Source organism: Nyctibius grandis, chromosome 3, assembly GCF_013368605.1.
Source record: "Nyctibius grandis isolate bNycGra1 chromosome 3, bNycGra1.pri, whole genome shotgun sequence".
Taxonomy (NCBI): domain Eukaryota; kingdom Metazoa; phylum Chordata; class Aves; order Nyctibiiformes; family Nyctibiidae; genus Nyctibius; species Nyctibius grandis.
The window spans coordinates 48,733,513-48,760,831 of NC_090660.1; the positions used below are offsets into that span (position 1 = coordinate 48,733,513).

The following is a 27,319-nucleotide window of genomic DNA, read 5'->3' on the forward strand; positions in this document are numbered from 1 at the left end:
AGCATAGCTAAGGAATAATTCAAGTTTAAAAATGGTATGACAATAGAATTACAGCATATTTTTCTTTAGGTTCTATGGTGTTGTGATTATAACTTTCTTGTAAAGATTGATTCAAACTAATGATTACTGGTTGGGTTTTTTTTTGTTTTAATACATTAAATATGAACTGCATTTTTAGCTCTTTGAGGAGTAACAACCAAAGTTTAATTTGGAGTACGTGTGAGCTTCTTCAGGATGTGATTATGCAAGATTTTCCTGCCGAGATCTTCCTTCAAAGGCCAAAGATAGTACAGGCAAGAATTCACATAAAGGTTTTTATTGCGCTATGGTATAAGTTGTGCCAAGTAAGAATTGATGTAAATGGTACAATTTGTTTCTAAACAAAATAGCAAAACAAAAGTTCCTTTATGTAGACTCTAGGTGCATATAAAAGGGGACATTAGTTATATATTGTGTTTAGAAAGTTATTTGGTTATAGTAACATATATTGCTGATCAGTGACGAAGTTTGTTGTGAAGTAATACTTTGTTTCTCCTGGATAAGATAAAATTGTGTTACTGTCATACGCACACCGTCTAATGGGCTCCCATAATGAAAGTAGTGATTTTGTTGGAAATATGATGTGGAACTCAGCTTTTTCCTTAGGATGGATAGTCTTCATTCAGTAAGAAAATAGTAGTTAACCTTATTTATGCTTTGCTGTGATTTTTAAACACTTAGAAACATTTGTGAACTATATTTAGTGCAAAACTCTTGCTGGCGTGATTGTTCCTGAAGGTATATTAATGTTCAGATGCCAGTGTTGATGGTTTTGTATTTGCAGAGCCTTTTGTCTCTGCTAAACCTGGCTTTTGGAGGAGATGGAAGACATCGATTAGCTTTGCAGGCTGTGTCGTGTCTTCAGCAGTTGTGCATCTTCTTGAGAAGCAGACTTAACTTTCACAGAGATCCAAGTTTTTCTTCCACAGAGCAAGGTAGGTATTTTTAAATATTTGAAATACTGTTGTGTTTTTACTACAGGTAAGATTGTCTAAAATGATTAAATAAAAAAAGAAAGCCAACCCACAGCTTTATAGAAAATGTAATCTTGTGAAAGTGTTTTCTAAATGATGGTATTCAGTACTATTCATGTTAGTCAATATTTTTGGATTACTAGCATTATTTTAAAATACTTATTCATTTTTACAATTTCCCGTGATTCTCAGTTCATCAGCTTTTCCCAGTATCCAGCTGTTTGTATGTCAGCAGGAGAGAGATTTTTACTAAAATGAAATGAAAAAAGTGGGCAGAGTTTCAGAAAAGTTTTCAAGCTATTAGTGCTTAACAATTTAGTTACTAATTTCATGAGCTATGTCAATTTTCTTTTTTTTTATTCTGATGGCTGAAAATAGTTTAATCATTGTTTTGGATTTTACAGTCATTAGGGCTATTTCACAATGTTCTTAATGCTTAAATTTTGTAGCTTTAATAGTGTAGATTAGTTATAATGATCTTCCTGTTTCCGTTTTGTCAGATGAATTTAATCAACTTTGTTTCTGTAAATTGGTAGTCTGGTTCTCTTCATAAGATTACCGCTATATTTGGTGTCTTAATAAATTACATTGGCTGTTTCTTTGGTAATTCAGTTATAACATCAACAAATCCAATAGGCTTAGTCAGACGCTATGTTTGTACTTTTAAAATGCAAGATTTATGATTCAACTGTAATTCTCAGTGGTTTTGCCTTGGAATTGAGTTTCCAAACTCTGCTACTTGCCTGATAGGCTGTCCTAGCTCTCCAATATTTGCTTGGTGTTTTCCATATCCTACCTTAGTTACTTTTACCATTACTTCACTATGTAGTATCTTTCAGAATAATGGATTCCACTAATGGAAAATATATGATTTGCGTTACATAAAGGGACAGCTTCCAAGAATTCATCTATATCTTACTGTCAAGAAGCAAGAGGTGGTCCTCATTCTCAGAATCCATCACCTGGAAGTAGTAGCCCTCGGCCATCTGTGATTGGACGGACAGTTCAGCGTCCTAGAGGAGATGGTCAAGATTGGGATGCAGCATCTTCCAGGTGAATAAAATAGGAAATAACTTACACTTCATTTAAAAAATTATTAGTATAAGATTATATCATCAGCTCCTTGTCAGTGTCAGCAGTTTTTACCTGCCACATGCTGTACCCAACCAGCATTTTTAACAAAATCTCTTAGCATCAATTGTTATTGCTTATGAATGTATTTGTAAGACAGAGACAAACATTTATTCAGACTATTACTGTAAAGTCAGGGATTTTTCTTTTTCTTCAGCAGATGACCCTAGAAGTTCTTGTAAGTTAAACGGCCATCCCACAAGTAACAGTGTACAGTATTGTCAAAAAAGCTATGCTGTAAAGATTTCCATTACAGTCTTTAAACTTTGTTGTTAAATCTGACATCAAATTTCGGTTGTATATAATCTAAAATTTCAGCTCCAATATGAAATTATGAATTGTCTGTATACCCTCAAAATGTTGATGTGGTTTTTCGTGTGTGGTTTTGTTACTGGTCTTGAGACAACAGATGTACAGCTGCTGTTCAAGAGCCAATGTCTTTTAGTATGTGGGAATTTAAAGCTTCTTGCAATCCTTACTGGGTGCTTGTTGGTAGTTCTTTTGAGTCTCTATGGTATATTGGCTTAGTGATTGAGTAACTCCTAGGTATTCAAACAGACTGTGATATTACAGATGAGAATAGCTTATGTAGTTAATTGTAAATGCAGGTTAAGAGTCATTATATTAAAAGGTTATTTTTATTCATCTTAAGTCTAATGTATTAATTTTTTATTATGTAATCAATATGGCACTGTAAATGAACTCCAGGCTTTATGCATTCTAGGACCTGACCATTTTTCCCGGTTGAACAGTTAACAGTTTAATAGTAGCTTCTGTATATTGTGCAAGAAATAGGGATGGCCTGGCTATCAGCATAGTAAGGAAATTACATAAGATTAAGCACCAGTTAAGGCTGTGATGAGACATCTACAAACCAGGGAGTGGTAATTTATTAAATGTATAAGGCCATATTCTTTTTCAACATAACTGTAATATAAATTGTTTGTTTATTGCCATTCTATGTGTAACTCTTATTTTTCCTTGTTCTTAAATCTTGAGACTCTTCAATCTATCTATTTGTCTGTTTCAAATTCTGCCTGGAAACTTAACTTTTCTTCTTCTGAATTGTTTTTATGATTGATACCTCTCCTTCCTTACCCTCTGGTAAGTGCAATTAGAACCACTACATATTGGTGAACTCTTCAGTTTTGCTTAGTCTTCTATCAAACTCTTAAAATCAGTTGGCTTTTAACTTCTTAACTGCTATTCTTTAGACATCTTTTACATTTAGTTAGACAATATAATGTAACACAGTCATGCCACAATTCTGTTTCTTCAGCTTGTTTAATAATAAAAAAAGCAACCAAACAAAAAAGAACTATAAAAGTCATACAGGTTTTTAAAGCAATTCAAGATTGCTAACTGTTGTTTAGGATAAGGAAAAACTTTAAGTAACATTTGTTCTGAATTATATTAATTATAATGCTGCCAACAGAACTAGATTATTTTTGAAAGCAGTTGGAAAATAATAAAACTGTGAACTATATATAGAGCTCATAATTTTAAATAATATTATATGTAATAACTATATGTATATTTTGTAATATATACTTGGTTGCACTTAAGGCTTTCTTGGACAAGGGAATATTTTCTGTTTTACAGTGAACAAAGAAGTCTGGCAGACTTAAACATAGAGCATGCTTACTTAATTTTCCTTCTAAGGATTCTTGTGGCTAGCTGCATGGAATAGTTTTAATGTAGTTCAGGCTGAAATTTGATTTAGTAAGTGTCTTGCTTCAAGCAACTAATAGACTTTGTTCATCAAAAATAACATTTCAAATCAATTGATTTTTTTCTTGCCCTATCGTATTCATTGCATGTTCATTTTTTCTAGTACACATTTCTAAGTGCATTTGAAGATGACTGCCAAAACAGTAGGTATTCATTTGTGATGCTACCAGTTCTGACGTTTAAAAAACCAACCAAACAAAATCCCCCTCTTCCTGCAACACAGGTGGATAGCAGAGAAAGACTGAGATGGAAGGAAGGATATGCATTAAGGAAGGAGGACATTAAAATACTTGATGCTATTTTTAACATCTATACATGTATGAGTTTTTTCTTTGGAAGAGTTAACTATGTCTCTTCTTTTATTTTGTTTGTTTGTTGTTTTAAGTGGAAACAGTACTCAAGCAAATGCAAACTCCAGAATCTCTCTGCGTTCCCCACTTGATGTAGGACATATTGACCTACCAGATACTGAAAATGAGGACACTTTGGAGTTACAGATGAAGCAGCTTAGCCTTCCTCAGTTCTGTGTTTCCATCTTGGAAAATGCAATACCTCTTCTAAGAACAGGTGAGAAAGTTTTGAATTAAGTATTTCACTCGTGTATCCTTCCCGTCTTTAGTACAAACCTCTTAAGAAGCTGGTATTATGAGGTATTTCAAATAAATAAGGTACAGGTGATTACTGATGTACTGTAACTAGTTATAACAATTCTTTTCTAGGGACTTTGTTCAGGTCATAAAGCTTGAATCTTCTGGTTGATTTCCAGAAGTTTCAAGTACTTTTCATTGATAGTGGGAAGTAGTGGTAGGAAGAAGTGAGTGTGTGGTAGAAAAATGATGTGGCTGAATAAAATGTCATTCAAGAAGATGAAAAATAACCACACTTAAGAAAACATATGTTCCGATCACTTTGAGCATAGAGTTTTCCTCCTGTTCAAGAAATAATAAACAAAAATTCTGGGAAAAGGTTTGTTTTTATTCTTGTGAATGCAGTAACAAATTATAATGATATTTTAAGAAACATAAGTAATGATAGTCTAATTGCAACTAATGATTTTTATTTTAACTTACAAAGATTCTAAATTGCAAAGCCTTTTTGAAGGACAGTCTTTTTGCTCTTAGATTGTCTAAAATAGTATTTAGTTGTAAAGCAATGTCACTCAAAACACGTATTGGTGAACATGGTAATGTTCTCAAATATAGGAGCTGGAAATGTGTATCTGTCTATGACTAGAATACTAAAAGCTGCTTTTTTTAATATACCTGTCAACATTTCCTGAGCTGGGTAGAGGCTTTAACTTATAAAAATTGTATTAAATATGTATGAAACTTCCATTTACTGTTGCTTTCATGATTGTTCATAACTTTTTATGACTTTCTGTTCTGTCACAAAATACTAATTTACTTGTGTATTTCACAGTAACATCAGCATTAATCTGTGTCCACAGGAAAATTATTCAGTCCTCATTTTTTTGGTAATAAACCAAACTAAAATGAATAAAAGGTTTGTTTTCCCCTTTCAGAATAGTGATATTTAAATATTAATTCTTCACAAGCACATTCGTGACTTCTGGCATCTTCTCTTTTATTTATAATGTAAAACTGCAGAAAATGTATTTTCTATCTTTTCAATTTCTGGCACATGTCACTTCAAATCTGCAGAGTTAAAATATAGTGAATTTTTCCATCTTTCAAGATATTTTCTTTGCATCTTATCATAGAGCTAAAATAGTTTCATTTTCAGATGAAGTTAATCTGTCTTTGTTTCTTTTGCACTCAGTTTTTTTACACTTTTTAAACTCTACTAGATCATATTTATTCTTTCTTCCACTGTGCTTTAACGAGACATAGATTGTAAGTAAACAAATATTTTTATTGTGTTCCCATTGATCTGAAATTGTGTGATCTAAAGGCACACTGTGAAACTGGGAGACACTTGACACAGAGTAACTCACTGGTTTTTGTGTGGTTGTATTTCCTGAATTGTTTTCTTCAGTAAAATCAACAGGCACTTTTACTAACATTATTAACCCTGTATATGGTATAGTGTAGATTTTCTTTTAAGCTCAAATCCTTTTTTCTTTAAGCTCAAATCCTGTTCCTTGTGGAGATGTTAATTGGAATTTTTCTTCCTTTGTGCTGTCCTGTCTTGGTTGGTTGTTTTTTTTTTTTTTGTGATTGATTTTAAGCTACCATACTTGTCTAAAGTTCACTGTTAATACTGCATATGTCTTAAAGACAATTATTTAAATGTGAACAGCAAAAAAATTGTTTTACAGTCATTGATTATATGTCTTTACTCTGCATTTAGTAATAATGAACTCCTAGCACATACTAATTGCCACAGGTGTTGAGAAATGCATATTTTGCTGATATATTCATGTAAGAGTATGGTGGAATGAACTTGCATGTCTGTGTATCATGACAGCTACAGCAAAGCGTTGTTGCAGGTGTTATGTTTAGTTATTAACTTAAAAATATTTCTGAAACTATAACTCAAGTTAAAACCACCATTATTTAATACTTGTGTTATCATGGAGAAATGTGTTAAGTCACCTTCCAAATGTTTTAAGCACAAAAATTTGATTAAGAATTTCCAAAATAATTGTTAAGAGAGAAAAAGTGCTTTTTGGAGTTTTCAGGCATATACTCTTCAAATTGGCAATGTTTTGCCTAAAGTAAATGGAAAACAGCACTTCTGTGAGCTAGGAAAAAGCAAACTTTCAGAAAGACCCTGTGCCATTCTCTGCCATATGCTCACTCAGAGCGGATCACTTAAGCTGCAAATTGCATGAGCTATGGTCATTGTCACTATATATATATAGTCACACACACACACACATATATATGTATTTTTTCCTCAAGTATATCAACAAGGCTTCTACAGTGTATAAAATCTACAAAAGACAGAAAAAGTGACAAAGAAATTAATGCTCAATCATTACAAGCAGTAGAGGTTGCTTTATTTTTTTTAAATAGATTTTGAAGGATGCAAAATTTTTATGGTAGTTAAAGAATAAACTGGAAATTCAATGATGTTGTGTGAAATCCATCCATGGTTTTAAATAGAAACATACCATCAACAAGTAACTAAGCCATATGGTTCCCTAGGATGCCAGACAGTTTTGGCATCCTCAGTTGTATGAGGCTGAAAATATTTGGTCTGGCTCCAAATATTCTGCCTTGTAATTCATGAAACCTCCTAGTATTTGACTGCTTTTCCTCTATTGTGTCATTATCTGGGGACATTGGGGGGAGGTTTATATTTTTAGTAAATGTAGGCTGTAAAAGTTTAAGCTCAGGCTAATTTTCTTTGCAGCCCCATGTTCAAGCATAAAACTGTACAAAAGTCACGAATAGACAGGCCAGATTAGCTTTGTTATTAAGAGATACTGAGCCAGAAGCAGCAATGAAAATGAATAAATATTAGCCTAAAAACAAAGGGGAAAAATTGTTATGTAGAAAAGTACGAGTGGATAAAGTGGGTATTCATCTCCTTGCCTTTCAAAAGAAGATCTCAGACAAAATAATCCAGGAAGAAAGCTATTCCTGCTATACCAAAAATGCAGATTAACAGGAATAGGTAATATATATGGAAGATCTGTAACCTAGCTGCCTGGATGGGGGAAATAAATGACTTTATTCTGAGCTTCAAACGAGTCCAGTAATCAGATTTACAGCTGTAATAAAGTGTATGTAGTACTATAGGATTTAAGGAAATGCAGGGTTTTTTTCAAGTGTATGATTGCTTTAATCTCTTCTGATTTGATTCAAAACACTTCTGTTTTGATTTTGGCTAGTTGTTGTCTTCCGTGATTCAGAGCTATTGGTGGTTGAGGGCAGTTAGCATTAGTTTAGTGGAAGTGTATAGGAAGGTTAAAATATTGGTATTTCAGATTTGGAATAATCCCTTGTTCAAAATGGTGTTTTCTGAATATCATAATATAATTTTTTGTCTGTATTTTAATTTATTCTGTCATTTGTATTCGTAGGCAGTAGGAGAGTGACGATGGAAGTTCTTGAATTGCTTGTTGAAGACATGTTCCTTATTGGTGACACTATTTCTGAACATGTTTGGGAAGATGATAGCTTTTTTGCATTGGAACTGGTAATTCTTTAGGCTTTGATCAGCTATATTTCACAGTTTGCTTTTATAAGCCTCTGACATTTTCTGCAATGATTCATATAGATATCTAATCTTCTGCTGAGCTACCCTTTTGAAAATCTTAAATAATTTATTATTAGTTCTATCACTGACACATTCTTTTTAATTTAAATGTTCGTCCTTTTACCAGATGATACTTGAAGTTTCACCTCAAGAAAATAAGTAATGAATTTTGTCTTGTAGTGAAAGGCTGTCAAGAAGCCATTGAGAGAAACACGTGTAGGGAAGGGGATCTGAGGGAAAAGTACTGACTACAAATGTTGGAGACCAATTTGATGTAAATTACAACTTTCACTTTCTCTACTCCCTGTAAACTGTCTGTTTAAAATTAGGGAGATAACTGTTTAGATCCAAGACTGGAATTGTAAGATACATGGTATCTGTTTCCTATACAGGAGCTATAGATCCCTGCACAGATTTCAGCTGTCCTTAACTCTGTTGCTTAGCTGGGAAAGAAAGGACAAGGCTTTTTTGGCCCAGGAGAGATTCAAAGTGTTAAGGTGCTGTTGACCAAACAATTTAACTTGCTGGATACATTCCTGAGCACAGTTCAGAGTTGTTATATACATGAAATATCAAATTAGTTAATAACAGATGAAATGACAATGGAGGACTTGCTTTTTTGAAGACAACTGAAAGCTGAAACATGAGCCAACATGGCTTATGCACATAACAAACATACCAGAGTTGTAGACTGAAACTTGTCTAAACACTTGAGTTAAGTGTAATCTTAAATGCACATGACGGTAAGTTAGAATTCATGAAAATACCACTGAATATGAATCAATGATATTGAGATAATTATTAATTATGATTAATTATGATATTGAGATATTACTGTAGGCTTCCCTATTCTCTTTTTTACAAATGATAATATTTATATCTTTTATAGGACCTAGCAGTGAATGAGAACTTTTTTCTTTGAATTTAGTGTACTGATCTGTCAAAATCTATTATGATTGATCAACGTCAAGTCAGTACTGAAGATTCCTTACAGAACATTTAATCTAAGAAGCTTAATATAATCTTTTGTCTAGTTGTATGACCTGAATCTGTATATTCCATTGCATATAAATCTGTCAAACTACAGTAGAAACTGTGAGCATCATTACACCTACATCATACTGATTGTTGTTAGTGGGATAATGTTTGTTTCCAGGCTACTAACAAGCAAAACTCTGGAAATAAACTGGGTAATTGTTTACAATTATATTGATTTTTTTTTTTTTTTTAAATAAAAAAAAGCTTTGTTGATATAACTTTATTCCATTGGTAGAACTTTGAGATTTATCAGTAAAATACTTTTCAGATATAAAATTCACATCCCATTGAAAGTTATGAATCTGCATAATTTTGTGATGTAGAGCTAGACTGTGCAATGCAATTTAATAAAGCTAATTTTGATAAAGCAATTGCAAGGCAGGAGATAAAAAACAGCTCTTCATCTTTCTTAGTGTTTGAGTAAATAAATATAATTGAATGGACAATTTTAGGAAACAACCGTTAAACTTACCTTTATATTATTTAGTACTTTATCAAATAAAATGTCTTTTACCAGAAGTAGACTATGTTTTTAGAGTTGTTAGGCTTCAGTGCCTAGAAAACATTTCTTCCTTTTTGTGTTTTGTATTAGCTCCAAGGGAAGGAGGTCATGTATCTCCTTTCCAGGAAACTTGAAAGCATTTCTTGCAGAACTTTATTGCTTTATTGCTTTTTTTTTTATTTCTTTGTTTATTCAATTTTAGAACTCTGCACTGGAATATCTTTGTGAAAAATACATGTTTTGAAAATTCCATTCAAAAATACTTAAGTTTGTAACTGTATGTATTTTACCCATGTTTTTATGCTTCCTTCCTCCCAAGTAAATTTTTTACTGTTTTCCGGTTTTGCCATGTGTGCTTAAGTGGAGTTTGATTCTGCCATGTCAAAAAGTTTAGATACTGCAGATTGCCATAACTCCTCAGCTCTTTTGGATTACTAGCTTTGAGGGTCATCCCTGTCTCAGGGAGGAATAAACTTTTTGAATCTACTGTTGATTTGAGACTCCATGGTCTTGAAGCAGAGGCTCTTCCTGCCTCTGCGAACTGTAGCAGGGGAGAAAGAAACTTACTTTTTTGAACTGAAGATGAAAACGAATCCTTTTCATCTTACTGTGTAATAACATGTGTTGCCAATTTAAAAGACTGATTTGATTTAGTCGATTGCTTGTTGTCATTTTCTTCAGCTTCAGCTATGTTGAGTCAGATAAATAGTGCTTAATTGCTAACAGTGATTATCAATTTCTGGAATTAATAAGCTACATCTTACAGGTACTATTGCTGCCTTAATCATTATCTGGCATTTCAAAACTGGCAACTGAAATTAATTCTACCTTTGTTCTAGTGTCCTTAAGTACAAACATGGCTTTTCCAGGCAACTAAAATTCTAGAAAATTTTGTTTTCTCCAGTGTCAATGAGCTGGATTTATCCAAATACTGATTCTCAAGTAGAATTTTACGTGATCTGAGAAATGTGCTACTGTTTCCTTTGAGAATGAATAGGCATAAAAAAACATTAAATGTTCTGAAAGTTTGGATTGTGGGTTGGTGTGGGTTTTTTTTTGTTTTTGTTTTTTAAATTTTAAGGTAAAGCTTTATTAGCAGGTTCAAATCAGCTCCTAATATTTCCATATTAAAAGTGAACTTCAAAACAGTTAAAATTCCTGAAGTTCAAAAGTGTAGCAAGTAGGAATTAAGGCGGGAAGGGTGGGGAAAGGAGGGGATGAGAGTAACCAGTAATGGGTAATTACTGATCAAATTATTCAGAACTGCAAGTGAAGGTAGAGTGAGGTCTAGACTAGAACTAATGCACAGTTCTGTTCAAATGACAAACAAAATGCTATGCATTTTGTATTCTACATTTTTAAATTATTTGGTGTAATTGTGTTAATGATGCTATGGGTGCTGTATAAACACTGTAAAGATACAGTATGTTTCAATTATTTCTAATGATTGTATTTCTGATTTTGTTTTCAGAAAGACAAATTGCTTCTGGTCTTGGGTTTGCTTGGAGAAACTATATTATATCACAAAACCAATATAAGTGCAGAGCAGCCTGAGGTGATGTTGGTGCATCATAGAATGGCATTTATTAGCATTTCACTCTTCACTGTTAGATTGCTGCAAATGCTTCTCCCTGTAGAAAAGGTATCCATCACTAATTTTAAGTGATTGTCTTTTGGTTTTGCATTTTAAGAGAGCAACAAGTGATACCTTCCTCAGTGATTATTACTGGGAAAATAGCCACTGGACAGAGAAATTAATCTGATTTACATTGCCTGATGTATGATCACAGAAGGCAACTTTGTCCAGTCTCCAGTTATCGATGCATTCTGCAGAATCTTCTGCAGATTTCAAGTCTTCAGAAAGTATTTTTCATACAGTTTTTAAATACATTTTTGAAATTCAATGTTCTTTTTCCTTCTGTAGTGTTTTTTCTGGTATGCATGGTTTACAAAGCGATGCTGCCCCCTGCTCGTTTATAATATGAGTGCAAGTAAGACTAGAACCACATAATGTTTAAAATCATCACTCTTAATTGCTTACTATGTTCCATCAGATTATGTTTCATACGTCATAATGATTTTAATTATTCTTTGCTTCCAGTGCTCTTTAAAAGAAGTTTTGTTGAGCTCTTGAGGGTTTTTGTTTTCTTGGTGTGTTTTTTTTTGTTTTTCCTATTTATTTGAGATGGGGGGTCTGATGTTTGGAAGTTTTTGTGGGATGGAAAGTGTTAGAAGGCGTTTAAACCTGTATTGGTTTACATTTTTTTTCAATCAGTTTTTATTGCAGCGTAGCTCTTTTTTAGACATTCTTTGATCTGAGTAGCAGATTGATTTTTCAGTTACACCCTTTTTGTCACAAATATTAAGTCTTTTAGTATCAATATAATTGTGCCTGCAAATAAGTAGAAGCATACTAATCTAATGACTTTTTATAATTTTTGTCTTTATGTTCTTATGTACGTAATAGAAAGTGTCAATTCTGTGTATGACAGGAATTGGAAAAAAAGTTACTGTATTTGAGGTTAAAATTTTAGTTGAAGGAATACTGAACACTTGCAATAAAAAAAAAACAAAACAACAACAACAGAGATCCCAGTTCTTAGTATGTGATATTACTATGTGGAATTGTAGACAGCTTTTTATTAAATACAGAAATAATTGTGGTCTGTGTATTCCCTAACACCTACTGGTTAGACTGTAAATTGACCCTGGTCAGTGGTGTATGTGGTTAGTGCTGTGGCTAATCACACACAACTTCTGTGACTGATTGCAGGTCTGACATTAGGTCTGACTTCTAATGAACTCTCACCTTTTAATTAAAAAAAATTTCTTCATATAGAACTCATTTGATATATATTTCTCTAATTTTTAAGTAGCAGTAGTAGTAATTGTACTTGTTGAAAGACTGCAAATGCTATTGTTAGTTTTACTGTATTTTCAGGCTGTTATTCTGACAGTTGTTTTCTTTTTCAAAGGCGAGTAAAGTTTTACAAAACAGTTTGCTGAACGCTTTATTTCTTCTCTCTCTGGACGTGTCCTTCTCCTTGGAATACCCAAGCATTCATGAATCCATTGCAGCCTATCTGGAGCAGATGAGTACTGAGAACTACAGTATTTATAAACAAGCTTCAGAAGCAGCCTATTCGATTGAATGCACTTGTACCTTTATGACTGAAGTTCATACGAAGGTATGGAATTATATTATATAAAATATTTCCTGTAGGCAAATTTCTTTCCTCCCCTTCCCTTTCTCTGTGGTAAAAACTATAGTCTGGCATAGCCAAAGAAAATCCTTGAGTATGTGTGTTGCGTACCATGCAAGATGTAGTTAATTTATACTTGTTTTCACTAATACTACTCATGATGTTTGTAAAAATCTTATCCTAAGTAGAAGCAAAAAAATAAACACTTGGAGATTGGAAGTAGGTACAAGATATTTTATGGGCAAAGAAGCAAATACTCCATTTAAATATATAGAGTGTGTGTGTGTATATGGATGTTGTCCAGTATTTAAATAGTTCAGAAAATTTTAATTCTCAATTACTTGGCAATTGTAGCTCTAATAAACAACTACTTATAGACTGTGGGAGCTTTGTGTGTTTCATGTTATGAAAGAGGGCAGATTTAGATTAGATGTTAGGAAGAAATTCTTTACTGTGAGGGTGGTGAGACACTGGAACGGGTTGCCCAGAGAAGTTGTGGCTGCCCCCTCCCTGGCAGTGTTTAAGGCCAGGTTGGATGAGGCTTTGAGCAACCTGGTCTAGAGGGGAAAGGTGTCCCTGCCCATGGCAGGGGGGTTGGAACTAGATGATCTTTATTTAGATTCAGCAACTGAAGGGTTTTCAGCTCCCAGAAGTAGCTTCTAAAATGTATTTGTTTGAAATCTATTGAATTTGTTAATCAGGTTCATTATAAACTTCTCTGTGAAAGGCTTAACCAAACCCTAGTTAATAGATGTATTAAATGATGACAAATTCTGCAAGATTGTGAAATAACATTGTATACTTTTAATATTACTGATTCTTTCTCTTCATTTTACTTCTCAGGAGGACAAGAATCTTTCTGAATTAGTAGAATTGGCAGATCAGGCCTTGGGTAGTCTACCCTACCATCAACACTTTCCCTTGCTTCAGGAATGCATTCACATATGCTCAAATATGTGAGTACATTACTCTTTAAAACTCTTACTTGAGAAAATATAATCTTTTTTTTTGGATAAACTTTCTCAAATAGAAGCTCAACTTGTTTATTGCCTGTATTTGAACAATTGTTTTCTTTTAGCCATTGAAGGATTTCTGCTAAACAATATGTGTCATTCTGTAGCAGATTTCTTGAAAATTGAATTTCTAAATGCTAAAAAAGTCATTATTATTTTCTATGTATAAGCTTTTATGATTTTGTATAGAAAGTTACTTTGTTCCAAGTGTATTTGTGTAACTTTACTTTTATTTTACTTTCAGAAACCCTAAAGGACTAATTTTATTGTAGATGCTGCATATTACAATATGGCATCTCGTTTATTAAACAGCATGTTTTTATTGCTTTTTAGATTTTCCATGTCTCTAGTTAGAGCATTTAAGTTACCCTGTGGTGCCTGGAAAAGTTCTGTATTGAGCACTTAATTAGAAATACAAAATCTTAATTTTATACTGATTCAGAGTTTGACTTCAGGGATTTTTTCAAAGGAAACTACATTTAAGAACTCTCTAATACGTGTTTTTAAATTATGAAACATCAAAACACTTTTCAGTGTTCTAATGCTTTTAGAATTATTTATTGTTTGATTTACAGTCAGTCAACAGGAAATTCACTTCAATTTTTTAAGTAACTTCAGTTCACTTTGTGATAGTGAGATGGACTTTTACTGCTACAAGGAAAAAATTCTGAAAGCATAGAATTTTTTTTTATAATCATATACCATGGTCTGAGGAGCCTATGGAAGCTCGACAGAATTTTATTTTTTCAAATGAACATAAATGTTTGTCAGGCTTCTAATTTTGATGAGAGAATTTTGAAAAACTATGGTCTTCGATTTACCTATGTGTATTAAAAAAACATACAAACATGATGATTTTGGCAAATATATTGTGATCTCTGAACTTTCGTCTGTCAAGTCATTTTTCAGGATGTATACCTCTTCAGGAAATATTTTTCAGAGATTATCCTGAAATTTAACAGGAAAATCTTTGTAGACATCTTTGGGTACTGTAAAATAAATAATAGTTAAATTAATTATTTTTAATTTTTAGTTGGAAGTCTGCCGAGGCTAATTCATTGCTCCAGGATGAGGGTCAGAAGGTGCTTCTCCGTCTATTGTCTCATCCTTTACTGAACATAAAAACTGAAGCTTATCACTGCTGCTTGGAAGTGGTTAAGGTTAGAACTAATGCTTACTTAATGCTCTTGGTGTTTCACTAAATAATGTGTATTATATGATTTCCTCATTAAAAGCATTTTTAATGCAAATTCTGTTTACCGTGTTATATGCTGTGAAATCTGTATAGGCCTGAGCTTGCAGTTTGATGTTATATTTTTGGTATTAAATCTACTTGGTGAGGTTATATTTCAGGTACTGCATGTCAGAGTGATAGGATCTCTAGAGGGGGAAAACAGTGACTGACAATTTTATTTTTTAAAAGGATTCTTAATAATGCTGGTCGATTTGGGTTTTTTTGCTGCTATTATACAGAAATATTTCTATTTGATTTTGCTTTTGAAAAGAATTCAGATGTTCAGTTTTGCTTCTCTGCTGAAATGAGGTTCATAGAATCACAGACTTGTTTGGGTTGGGTCTTTTAAAGATCATCTAGTACAACTGCTCCCTTTCACTAGATAAGGTTGCTCAGAGCCCCATCCAACCTGACCTCAAATGTTTCCAGTGATTGGGCATCTACCACCTCTCTGGGCAACCTGTGCCAGTGTTTTACCATGGTCATTGTAAAAACGTTCTTCTTTATATCTAGTCTATACCTACTCTCTTTTATTAAAACCATTACCCCTTGTCCTATTGCAACAGGCCCTACTCCCCATCTTTCTTATAAGCCCCTTTAAGTACTGAAAAGCCACAATAAGGTCTCCCCAGAGCATTTTCTTCTCCAGGCTGAACAACCCCAACTCTCTCAGCTTTTCGTGGTCCTCCTCTGGACTCACTCCAACAGCTCCATGTCCTTCTTCTGTTGGGGGCCCCAGAGCTGGACACAGTACTCCAGGTGGGGTCTCACGAGAGCAGAGTAGAGGGGCAGAATCATCTCCCTCAACCTGCTGGCCACACTGCTTTTGATGCAGCCCAGGATATGGTTGGCTTGCGGGCTGTGAGCACACATTGACAGCTCATGTCCAGCTTTTCATCCACCAGCACCCCCAAGTCCTTCTCCACAGGGCTGCTCTTAATCCATTCATCATCCAGCCTGTATTGGTACTGGGGGCTGACCCAACTCAGGTGCAGGACCTTGCACTTGGTCTTGTTGAACCTCATGATGTTCACCTGGGCCCAGTCCTCAGGGACAGATTCTATTCCCTTCATAGAGATTTTTCACTGCCCTTTGTTTTTTTTTGTTCAGTGGTTTGTTGGTTGGTTTTTTGTTTGTTTTTTTTTTTTACCTGAGCAAATATCATTTTGAGTTCACTGCTTTTCTTGCTTTTTGCAAGATTGTTTACTGAAGGAAAAATAAAACAATAACATATTAGTAAAATACTTACACTTTCAGAATGAATGTTTTTACCTAGATTATGCTTTAATTGCTTAGATGTTATAAAAATGTGAAAGAAAAATACCTCTTTTTTCCTATGTATAAAAGCTTGGGTTGTGTTTAAGAACATGTAAGTCCTTTAATGGACTCATTGTTTTAAAATCTTAATCATTTGTTGTTGTTTTGGGGGGGGGGGGGGGGGTGTTTTGTTCTTGATTTTCTTTTATATGGATATTTTGTCACTGCCTTAGTTTTTTGTAAAGATAGCCCAAGGGATAAAGAGTGTGAACTTCCTAAAAGTATGTCTGTACTCTATATTAAGAATGACAATGTCGTAATCGTGAGGTCACTTTAGGTATTCAGTAATATCGGCTCACAAGATAAAATTCGCTTTTCTATTTTGATATAATACTTTGTCATAATTCTTGTTTTATATAATGGGCATCAGCTAAATTTCTTGTGCTTATAGCACAATTCACTGATGTTAAAAGATGCTGGAGCTAGTCTTTTGCAAAAAACCCTCTGTCTCCACTGAATGACACTTGTATCTTTTTGTGAGATTTTTACCTGCCTGTTTTAGGTTTTGCTTATTTTAATGTAATACCAAACAACATATGAAGTTTGTCTAATTTATTTTCATTATTATTTAAAATAAAAAAAAAATCATTTTGTATTTCTTAGCCGTGTGTAGCAACAGGAATTTTCAATCAGTGATCTATAAAGATGGTGTTTCTTCCAGGGCTATAGTGTTTAGCTTTCAGAACTGTAGTCTTCCAAAATGTATGGAGAAAGCCTTTTACTGGAAGACAACTTCAGGCAGTCTATAAAAGAAGAGGTAATATTGGAGAATATATTGAATTTTAAAACTAACTAACTTTATTTTTATTGAAGGACTGTTTAGGTATTCATAATGTTGCAAAGCCTGGGTCTTCAATCTGCCATGGAGTACATTTTCTTCTTCATCCAAAAGTTTTATATGAAATCTGTACGTTTGGCCTTCAGGAAGCTAAGCATGAGGTACTGTGTTTAGTAGCGATATTTATAAGTTGATGTGCATGCAAAGTAAGCGTTGATATTCTCCATGGTGGTCTGAGGCTTACCTGAAGTTTTGACTGCATACGGTTTCTTGTATATAGAAAAGCTGTGTAAACAGTGAAGTTACAGTGAATGGAAAGATTTTTTTATGATTAATTCAGAGACAGAATAGTGTTCTGTGTATAGGATGCTATTAAATGTAATAAAGACCAGTGAAAAATGAAATAAACTATGGGTTTTAATCATTTTGTGTAATATATTCAGCCCTAATAAAATGTGCATATGATGAAATAGTATGTATGAAGCTTTACATTTATGGAAAACAGGAAGTCTCAAGTCTTTGTAAAGGTGGGATGACTTCCAAAATGTGTGCATTGGCTGAGGAGCAAAAGACATTTTAAATCTGTAAAGTCTTTGCTATGAAAATGTGTTTCATCACTACAAACACATCTGTGTTTGCATTTAATTACCTGAGTATTATAGAAGTGTTCTATAGTATTGCAGAATAGGACCAAATTTCTATTGGGTTCGTTTATATGCATGAATGCTTAACATATATCCACTATTTCCTAGCTTACATAGAAAGCTGAGTAGGGAGTTCTGAGATGAGGGGAAAAAATTAGTTTGGCTATTTGTAACTACTTTATAGCTGATCTGTAAGGTCCCTACAGTCAGAGGGGAAAGAACATTGACTAACAAATTTTATTTTTTTTTTTTTTTAGCTTGTCCCCTGAAATGAATTTTTTTTTTTTAGCGCACTACTGTGCACAGTTCCATTCAGAAGGTAATTTTTTAGATGTTAACATTTTAAAAGGAGAAGTGCTTTGGGGTTGTTCATCCTGAAGAAGAGAAGGCTCCAGGGAGACCTTATAGCAGCCTTTCAGTACTTAAAGAGGGCCTATAAGAAAGATGGGGACAAACTTTTTAATAGAGCCTGTTGGAACAGGACAAGGAGTAATGGTTTTAAACTAAAAGAGGGTAGGTTTAGACTAAGTACAAGGAAGAAATTTTTTACAATGAGGGTGTTGAAACACTGGCACAGGTTGCCCAGAGAGGAGGTAGTTGACCCATCGCTGGAAACATTCAAGGTCAGGTTGGACGGGGCTCTGATCAACCTGATCTAGTTGAAGATGTCCCTGGTCACTGCAGGGGTTTGGCCCAGATGACCTTTAAAGGTCCCTTTCAACCCAAACCATTCTAAGTAAAATATCTTTGATAATGTGCTATGTATTTGTACTTTGTACATAATTTATCTTTTCCAAAGAAAGCATTTGTTTTGTTTGACTACTCCCTTGGATGCCTTATTAAAAAAACTGCCAGTTTTCCCTTGGTTGCTCAAGCATAACAAGTAGACTTCAATTGATATTGAATTTAAAAAGATCGTTGAGACAGAGAATGCATGTTTACAAAATTATCTCATTTTGTTCTCTTTACCTTATAATTCATTCTTATTATTCTTCTAACAAAATATATAATGCAGATCATATCCAAGCTTTTTTTTTTTTTTACTTCTTGGAAGTATATCTGTTACTTAAGTTTTCATAAAGCATCAGTTTAATCTTTCAGGCATGTGACAATGAGAAGCAATTGAGAAGAACCTTGTATTCCAAGGTTGGGCTTAAGATTTCTCATGTGATTTTGCAAATCCAGTCCCTTAAAGGTAGACTAGAGTGATATTAAAGACTGTTCTTGTTGCTTGGGGTGAGAGGATTCTTATCTCTGGCATAAAATGTAGGTTTTTAGCTGCTAGAGGTAGGTGTTTTTACACTATGTAAGGAAGAGTGAATTCCGAGAAGTTCATTTTTTCCCTCTGTTCCCTTTGTAGTAATAATATTAGCTTGTAAATACTTTAATATTGCATATAGTATACATTACATACTGTATACAGGATACATTAATACTGTGTAAGTGCTGTATCATATACCTTTTTTCCTTTTTGATAAAGAGCTTCAGATGAATTCATGTACAATTTGAAATATTTGGTAACCTTCTTGGTTTGACTGTTTTTCTTCAAGAAAGTGAAATGGCCACATAACAGGGTTTTGATCTTTTCTTTCTGTATCTTCAGAAGCATATCATAAAGACTGGGGGTGAAATGCCCCAGAAATGAGGGTCAAGAAATAAAAGAAACGGAATTTGTTTTACCTGCAGGATAGAGGGACCAATAGGTGTATAAGCTGAAGTAATGATCTATTTTGTTTCAGAAAAGACAAACCGGAGTTCTAAGGGGAAAATTATTGGGTGCTATTTAGGCAGAACTATTTGTGTGTTTTCTCTGAGAGGCTTTTCTAACACCTGAATGTTTAAGTGTGACTGGCAATTTAAAAGTAGCATTCTGCAGTGACAATATTTTGTCTGTAGATCCTCTTTGAGGTGTTTTTGTATAACATTTCCAATTACAGCATTGATGAACTGACCTAGACACATTGATGATTACATTAGTTTCTTTTTTTTTGTTATTGAGTAGGTGAACTCTACAGCCAAGGCCATTCTGATGCATCTGTTGCAGGGACGATTAGTAATGGCAGTATTGACTTGGAACAAGTTTATTGAGGCCCTCTGTCCCGTCATTCCTGTTTTACAGGTACTTCTAAGTGCTTTAATCTGAATTTGATGTATGAAATCATGTAAACAGCAGCACTGATATATTAAACAGCAAACAGAATATTCACCTTAGTAGAAGGTGGAAAACAGATTAACAGTGATATATCTACAGACTTGTTTTGTCAGATGTCAAATGGAGAAATGTTTTATAGGGGTCCTAATTCCAGTCAAAGTTACTATTTTGAATATGTAAACAAATTTTAGCCTGGTATTACTAGAATGTGAAACTTTGAAATGTTGTAGTAGAAATCAGCAATTATTGACTGGAACTTAAATGATTTGAAGATATGAGTGGATAATCCAAGTATAGGTTAAAACATTGCATGTTTTTTAAAATTAGTTAATAATTATTAGAATGTCCTCCATATCTTAAATTTGAAAATTGTCACTCCTCTGTGATGGTTATGTTATTTTCTGATCAAGTATGTGCTCAATAAGTAGCAATAGGTGTAAGCTGTATTTTCTGTATATGTTGATGATTGTTTTTTGATTTGTTTGTTTCCAGTATTATTAGAAGTATCAACAGTCAGTATTATCCCTAGATGTTACTCTTCATATCTCTAACAGTGTGCAAATTTTCTTTTTGTTATCTTTACTCTTGGCTTAACCTAATGGGAACTTTTGCCTTTCTCAGTCTGATTTTCAGCCTAATTGCTCCATCCAAATTCTTTATTGTTTTTTTCTCTAGTGCTAGATATTTCCCTTCTATGACCTGCCTGTAGTCTTCCAGGTTAGATATTTTGCTGTCCCTATCTGATGTCTGTTTTTTTGCCTTGTTACTGTCTTTTATTTAACTTAGTTAATACATCCAAGTATACTTTTTTTTTTCTCAAAAAATATCACTCTTGATAATTATACGTACTTATTCCTATCACTGTTATATATTCATTTGTTGCCTGCACCTCAGTATTACCATAAGTTGAAAAAAATGCTTATGTAACTTAAGGCCTTACATAAACTGCACAAAAATCAAGGCAAAAATGGGGAGAAATTGCAAATAAGATGGGCCATGAAACAGAAGGCTCAGACAGAAAAATGTGCAGAGGAAATGCACTGAGAACTTGAAAGTGATGGGAGAAAAGTTACTTCAGAGCTTTCTCACACAGTAATGTCAGCTTTTCTGTGTTACCCACATACAAATCTTCCATTAATATAAAGATTAGGTAGGTGAGGGTTTAATATAGGCTGTAGGGTAAACGTGTGAGAAAGAACCTACCCTGCTTTCATTTTTGTGAGTAGAATTTTCCTCTATGCTATAGCCTGTAGTGGCTACATACAATAGATACTTGAGCAGAGCATACTGGAGGTCTGTATTTACCCGTTGCATATAAAATGCCTTGTATTTTTCTGTTTAAATGTTTGCAGTACGACATAACTGATTTTGGTTTGTCTTGGTTGTGTGTGAAAATGCTTTGACTAAATATTTGAAAATAGGTAGGATTTAATGTTTTGAAGTAATTTTCTTGTAGAGACTGAATTTGAATGGAAACTGACCTTACAGAGCAGCATCATGTTAACAGATTGAAGGGTAAAGCTTCAGGTCAAAGTACCTTTGGGCCATGTAAAAATCTTTGTTTTGATTTGTTTATGGGATCATTTATTATTTTTTAAAATTGTTTTTACAGAGGACTATTGATTTGCAGAAATTGGATGTTTTCTTAGGTTTTTGCTTTTTTTTGGGGGGTGTTGCTCCTTCCCCACCCTCCCTTAGCCCCTAAAGGGGGAATTACATTGTCTAATTTGCTACGTTAGTATGTGGATTTTTTTAATTTTGGAAATTTTTGTTTGTTGTTTGTTTTAGGGTTATGCTGACACAAAAGATATGCTAGGTAACTGTATCCTCACTTTGAGTGAAACAACCTCTAACAAAGGAGACGGTATTCTCCCTAGAACTACTAGACTACGGGCTGCTCTGCGTCTTCTCTTTTCAAAAAAGCAGTTGTAAGTAATGACCTGCAGCATTTCAGCATGTCATCTGATGTTGATGACAAAAATGTCTGCTCTAAAAAACCAATAGATTATTATGCAGTGGGTTGATTTGAGAGGTAGATTAATCAATATTGAGTTGTTTAAGTACTTCCCCCACAACTGTAATAATTTTATAAGCTAATTAATTTTTAACTACACAGCTCAAGTTTTCCAGTATGAGAACTTTATATATTTATTTTAATTGTTTACTCTTATAGGGTTCGTTCTATAGCACTTAAACACTTAACATTCCATCTTCTGAATGAAGAAGGGGCAAGCCTGAAACGCCCGCAGCTGCATGGTAGTGTGGTTTCCAGCATTTCAAACTTATTTATTATAGAAAGAGCTATTGAGCTAAAATTGGATGATAAAACAGAGTCGATACTTAAGGTGAGTAGAGTCTGTCTAAATATTGTGTCATTGATCAGCTCTTCCACCTGCCCAGTCATTGGTTACCACTTTCTGAAGGTTGCAGTATTTCATACAAATTGGATTGCTTCATAAAAAGAAATCTCTTCATATATTCTTTCCATGTATGTTTAAACAGTAGTTTTTATGCTACCGTATGCAACAATAAGAAAAGAATTCCTTCTTTCTTTTATTTTTTTTTTCTATCTGCAGATAAGTTGACAGCAAGACTTAACTTGAGTACAGAGAGCACATGCCTGCTCTGTTTACGACAATTTCCTTGTGCATGGGTAGAGTCTGGTTTTTCTCACATAGAGCTTTTTTTTTGCCACAAAATCATTTTTTACTGAAACAGGCACAAATTTCATATGAAATATTCTAAAACAGGTTACAAATTTACATCTGTGTTTTCTTAATATTGTTGCTTTTGAAAAGTGAAAAACAAATCACAAGTATTTGACCTATGGGAAAACTTATATCTTTTTTGTTTTTCTCTTTTTATCATCTTCTCTCCATTCTTCTTCCTTCTTTACCCTCAATGCTTTCAGATTAACAACAATATGTTAAACAAATGCTAAAATGCTTCCTCTCTGGAAAAAAGTATTCTAACCACTCATCGTACACTTGACTTATACTCTTCCCCTACATCCTTCAAAAAGTTAGGACCTGAAATTTATATGGATATGTAGGATTATTTAAATTTCGCTAGCCCTATTGCCATTAAAAAGTCAATCCCCTTCACAGACTTAGAAGCATATTCTAGCATTTCTGTGTAGTGTTGAGCTTTCTGTAGCTGTGTATAAATTAAGCATTATTTGTTAGAAAACTTCATCTGTTGTGCACTGGAAACTATTGTCTTGTTATATTCTGCAGCTATTATTAGAGTTTTGTTTTAAAAAGAGTATTACCTAATCCTTTCTTATTGCATACATGTGGAATCTAATCAAATACATTTTCATAAGAAATTTAGATCTTTTTATTTTCTACTTTCTGTTAGGAAATTTGGCTGGTTACCTTGTTTCATAATAGCATACTGGATGTAAATCTAATGCAATTTTACTTTTAGGCAGAAACTATTGAAAAGCTGTATGACATCTTGACTTCTGATGCTGTTGACCTAGTTTTACGGAAGTCTGCAGCCGAGCAGCTAGCTATTGTTTTAGAAGGTAAAATTCTTCAGGAAATTTGTATTCATGTGCAGATCATTGTGTGAGCTTGCAGTTTTGCTAGGTTTTCTATATGTTTCTGCTGAGGGTATTTTTTGTAATTTTTATGTATATTTTTGGACCAGAAATTTAACACTATTGTAGATAATCTACCAGTTCAACTAAAAAATGAGTTATTTGTTGTTGTTGCCCTCAAGAATAAGAAATAGTGGTCTTACAGAATTTAGGTACTCCTCTATTACACAAGGGAGCTGTTTATTTAAATAGTAAGCTCTGTAAGAGTGGTTTTTTTTCTGCTGTTTCTTTTTAATGTTTGTGAAGTTGTTGATCTGTCTCAGAATTAAAGGTGCTTCAAATTTTTTGGAATTGCTGACTCAGATACTCAGTCTTGAACGAGGGAGAAAGATGGTCAATGTAAAATATATATATATTTTTGGTGGTGGTGTATTTTACTTAGGAAAATTAATTCTTAGATTACACAGGCTAGCTAAAAGGATTTTATACTTAGTGAGATATTTCTTCTATCATTCTGAATTTCTTCCTCTATTTTGAGTTAGCCTACTTAATAACTACAGTTAAAAGGGATTGAAATGTAATTTATGTGAATGAGGGTTCAGTAAACTCAAGCTAAGCTTCCGTGATTATACCCTCTTTCCCTATCAAGAGGCAGACTCCCTGTGGCATTTCATCTAATATGTTTGCAAGGAAAGTGTTCCTCTTTTTACTCTTTATAATTTAAGTGACTAATCATAATTTTGCGTCACAGGTATTTTTTTTTTTATAATTGTGTTGCTCACGTGTGGAGAAATTATGAATTCTGGTAAAGAAGATCTGATTGAATTAAGATGCAAGTAAGGAATCTTGCATAGACCATTATTTGGCTTGATGCAGAGTCATAAGTATAGAGTTTTGCATCTGGATGTTTGTACTGTACCTACTCAAACTCTGATTCAAGTACATTTTCTTCAGGCAACTCAAATCCTAATGATAGAACATAAGTTTTTCACCATGGGAAGGTGAGGTCTTCGATAATATTAAAATTAACATTTTTTCTTGTCAGAAAAATGATCACAAAAATGAGAAAATGTCTACTTTGTCTTGTAAAATAAATTCAGTTATGGCTGCCAACGTTTTCAGATGTCAAAAGATAATATAAAACATAGCATAGGATGAAACTGTAAAGGAAAAAATGCAGTTTTATCAGGACAAATTTCCTATGACTGATCACCTTATAATTATTTAAAAAACCCAACAAACCCAACCAACTCAAATGACATAGCTTTTTTGTCGTTGTTGAATATTCTTAAAGCAGATGCTCTGAATGATGAGTTCAGTGGAAAATACTCTCATGGTGATTGAGTTTTTGTAAATACCATTTTTAGTTCCATATTAAACTGTTGAAGACTTTTGAAATGTTACAAGTGAAATCCTCATTTGACTGAAACTGAGTTGCACCGGGGAACACTGTAATTGTGGAACATAAAGTTCTTCTGAGAAGTTATGTAAGATATTTTAAGAGTCCTACTGTTCAAGAGGCTGCTATAGTCAGATAACAGGACTTTGAAGAGGCTTGCCTCGGTACAGCTAGAGCTGTACTTGTTCTGTTGAGTAGCAGTTTTGGAAACTTGTTCTCAACAGCAAGAGTGTGTGAACTTGCAGAAAGAAATTTGATATTAAATTGGTGCAGAACCAGCATTTCTTACTATCTTGTTTTTCCTACAGATACCAAAATGCATGGCATTGTGAAAAAGTTAGGCGTGATAGAAAAGATTTTGGCTTATCTTAATGAATGCATACATGTGGATGGCAAGGTAAAACTATTGTTACATGTTCTTCTGCAAGCATTGCACAGCATGGCAGTAGTAGAATTTGCCTTTTTCTGCATTTATAACACTAATCTTTGTGCGTTAATTCTGCACAGAACACAAATGTTTAGTAACAATTGTAATTGCAATTTGCATTTTGTTTATTATATTTTTGATAATGCTAAGATTCTTTAAATGAAAGAAGATTGATTTGCCTACCTGTGAGAACAGTTAGCCGGAGAGCTGTGTTTGGTGTGGTTCAGAAATATACCAGAACTTCTCTGAAGCTTTCTCAGTAGAGACCAAAAAAATAATTTTTAATGTTTCATTAAAAAAAAAAAAAGTTTTATATTGTATATCATAGTCTCAAAATTTAAGTCCTGAAGCAAATTATAATTAAAAATGAGGAGATCTTATTGTAAATGGGAATCTATGTGTCAGATTGAGTTTCAGGTATAAGTAATTTTCTGACCAATAGAAAATCAGCTCACCAGGGTGGGTCTCAGAATAAGAAGACGTTTAGAGTTGAGTGTATAATCATTGTAGATGACCAAGCTTTCTGTTTTTGTAATATGTCTAATTTGATGCTTGAATTTTTCAGAAATTCATTATTTGAAAACATTTTTTGCAAGTTTGTGTAGGTTATAGATTGCTCAGCTTCACTCCACTGGATAAACTTTTTGCATATTTCTTAGTTTGCTTACATAAGTATTGTTATAGCAGTCCAACAGTCCAAACGTTGAGTTATTTTAAGAAACCATGAGAATTTTTATGTAGTCATGACTTCTTCCCTAAAAATGTACCAGAGAAAAGAACTGCTTCATACTTAGTGGAATTCCTCTTATTTGTCAAATCAATTACATTCTTCGGTAATGGTAATGTTTTTTTCCAGATATCAGTATCTAAGATTATTTGATCCCTGTAGCATTAAGGAATGTCTAGTCTAGTTTATGATAGCTTGAATATGAGTACTTTTGTAAACCACTGAAACCCAGCTGGAGAAATCGAAATATTGAGTTCTTCGGATTTTTTTTACTGTGTTTTTTTAATGTCAGTTTTTTATTATCTTACATTTTTTTAGCAATACAGAGCAATGCAACTATTGTTTTGTTTTGTTTTGGATAGTGAGTAGATATTAGCATAATTACTTAATAATACAGAAATACAAGCATGGGAAATATACTGCCTTAAGCAGATCCTTCATAGCCAGGTAAGAGTCTAGGATAAACTTTAAAATAATGTTTTTAGCCATTTGTAAACTTCAAATTAATCCAAGAAAGGCACAGGCAACAACTCTCTAGGGGCTGTGACATCTTTCTTTTGCATATATGGCTTGTGGAACGTAGGATCTTTGTACTAAACAGGATGAACAATGAATGGCTTAGATCAAGTCAGCAGGAGAGCATGCTGACAGCTGTATATGAAATTCTACTTCTTCAAGCACTAGCATTCAGAAATCTGTTTGTCGGCTCTGTATTGATAGAAGTTTTGGATCCGAAATTCACTGCTCTGTAAAATAACTGTAAAATGTTTCCTCTGCAAAATGACTAAGCAGTCTTGCTCCTGTCTCTTGAACACAACCGGCAGAGGTCCCATCCTTATCTCCCTCAAGCTCTGACTCTTCAAACTCCTTCCCAAGAAAATGAGCTATCTACCAGAACAGAAAATAAATGAAGTAGGAGCACTACTTACCTATTGTTTGATATAGCTTAGTCTAAACACGAAGTTTTAAAGTTTCATTAGGTAAAAGAAAGGCCATGCAGGTTTGTTTAAATAAGTCATTAGGACACTATCCTGAGGGAATGTAGCCCAGATTCTGGTTCTCCTCAAATGATTTTTTTATTTCATCCTAAAATCAATAGAACAGAAAAACAAACAAAAAACCTTGCATGTTCTTAGAAAAGTGGCTACCAAGAAAAGGATAAAATAAGTAGTAGATAGAAAAAGCACCATTTAAATAAAGCTTTATATATAGTTGTGCAAAAGACTGTTTCCATACTAAATAACCAAGGTTTTTGTTTATTCAATATTAAACTAGACTGTATTTGGTGATGCAGTTTAC

The 27,319-nt window shown here is 33.6% G+C and overlaps 1 protein-coding gene across 1 annotated transcript in view; it reads left to right on the plus strand.

Annotated features, from left to right (window-relative positions):
- Positions 1-27,319, plus strand: part of RTTN (rotatin) — a 92,834-nt gene that overhangs the window by 5,482 nt on the left and 60,033 nt on the right. Inside the window, exons 6-20 of the mRNA XM_068396472.1 lie at positions 179-293; positions 824-974; positions 1,901-2,066; positions 4,261-4,442; positions 7,867-7,982; positions 11,054-11,224; positions 12,558-12,770; positions 13,629-13,741; positions 14,832-14,958; positions 17,163-17,288; positions 19,774-19,890; positions 21,712-21,851; positions 22,097-22,268; positions 23,353-23,452; positions 25,175-25,263. Coding sequence (XP_068252573.1) covers positions 179-293; positions 824-974; positions 1,901-2,066; positions 4,261-4,442; positions 7,867-7,982; positions 11,054-11,224; positions 12,558-12,770; positions 13,629-13,741; positions 14,832-14,958; positions 17,163-17,288; positions 19,774-19,890; positions 21,712-21,851; positions 22,097-22,268; positions 23,353-23,452; positions 25,175-25,263 — 2,098 coding nt within the window. The remainder of the gene's footprint in view (positions 1-178; positions 294-823; positions 975-1,900; positions 2,067-4,260; positions 4,443-7,866; positions 7,983-11,053; positions 11,225-12,557; positions 12,771-13,628; positions 13,742-14,831; positions 14,959-17,162; positions 17,289-19,773; positions 19,891-21,711; positions 21,852-22,096; positions 22,269-23,352; positions 23,453-25,174; positions 25,264-27,319) is intronic.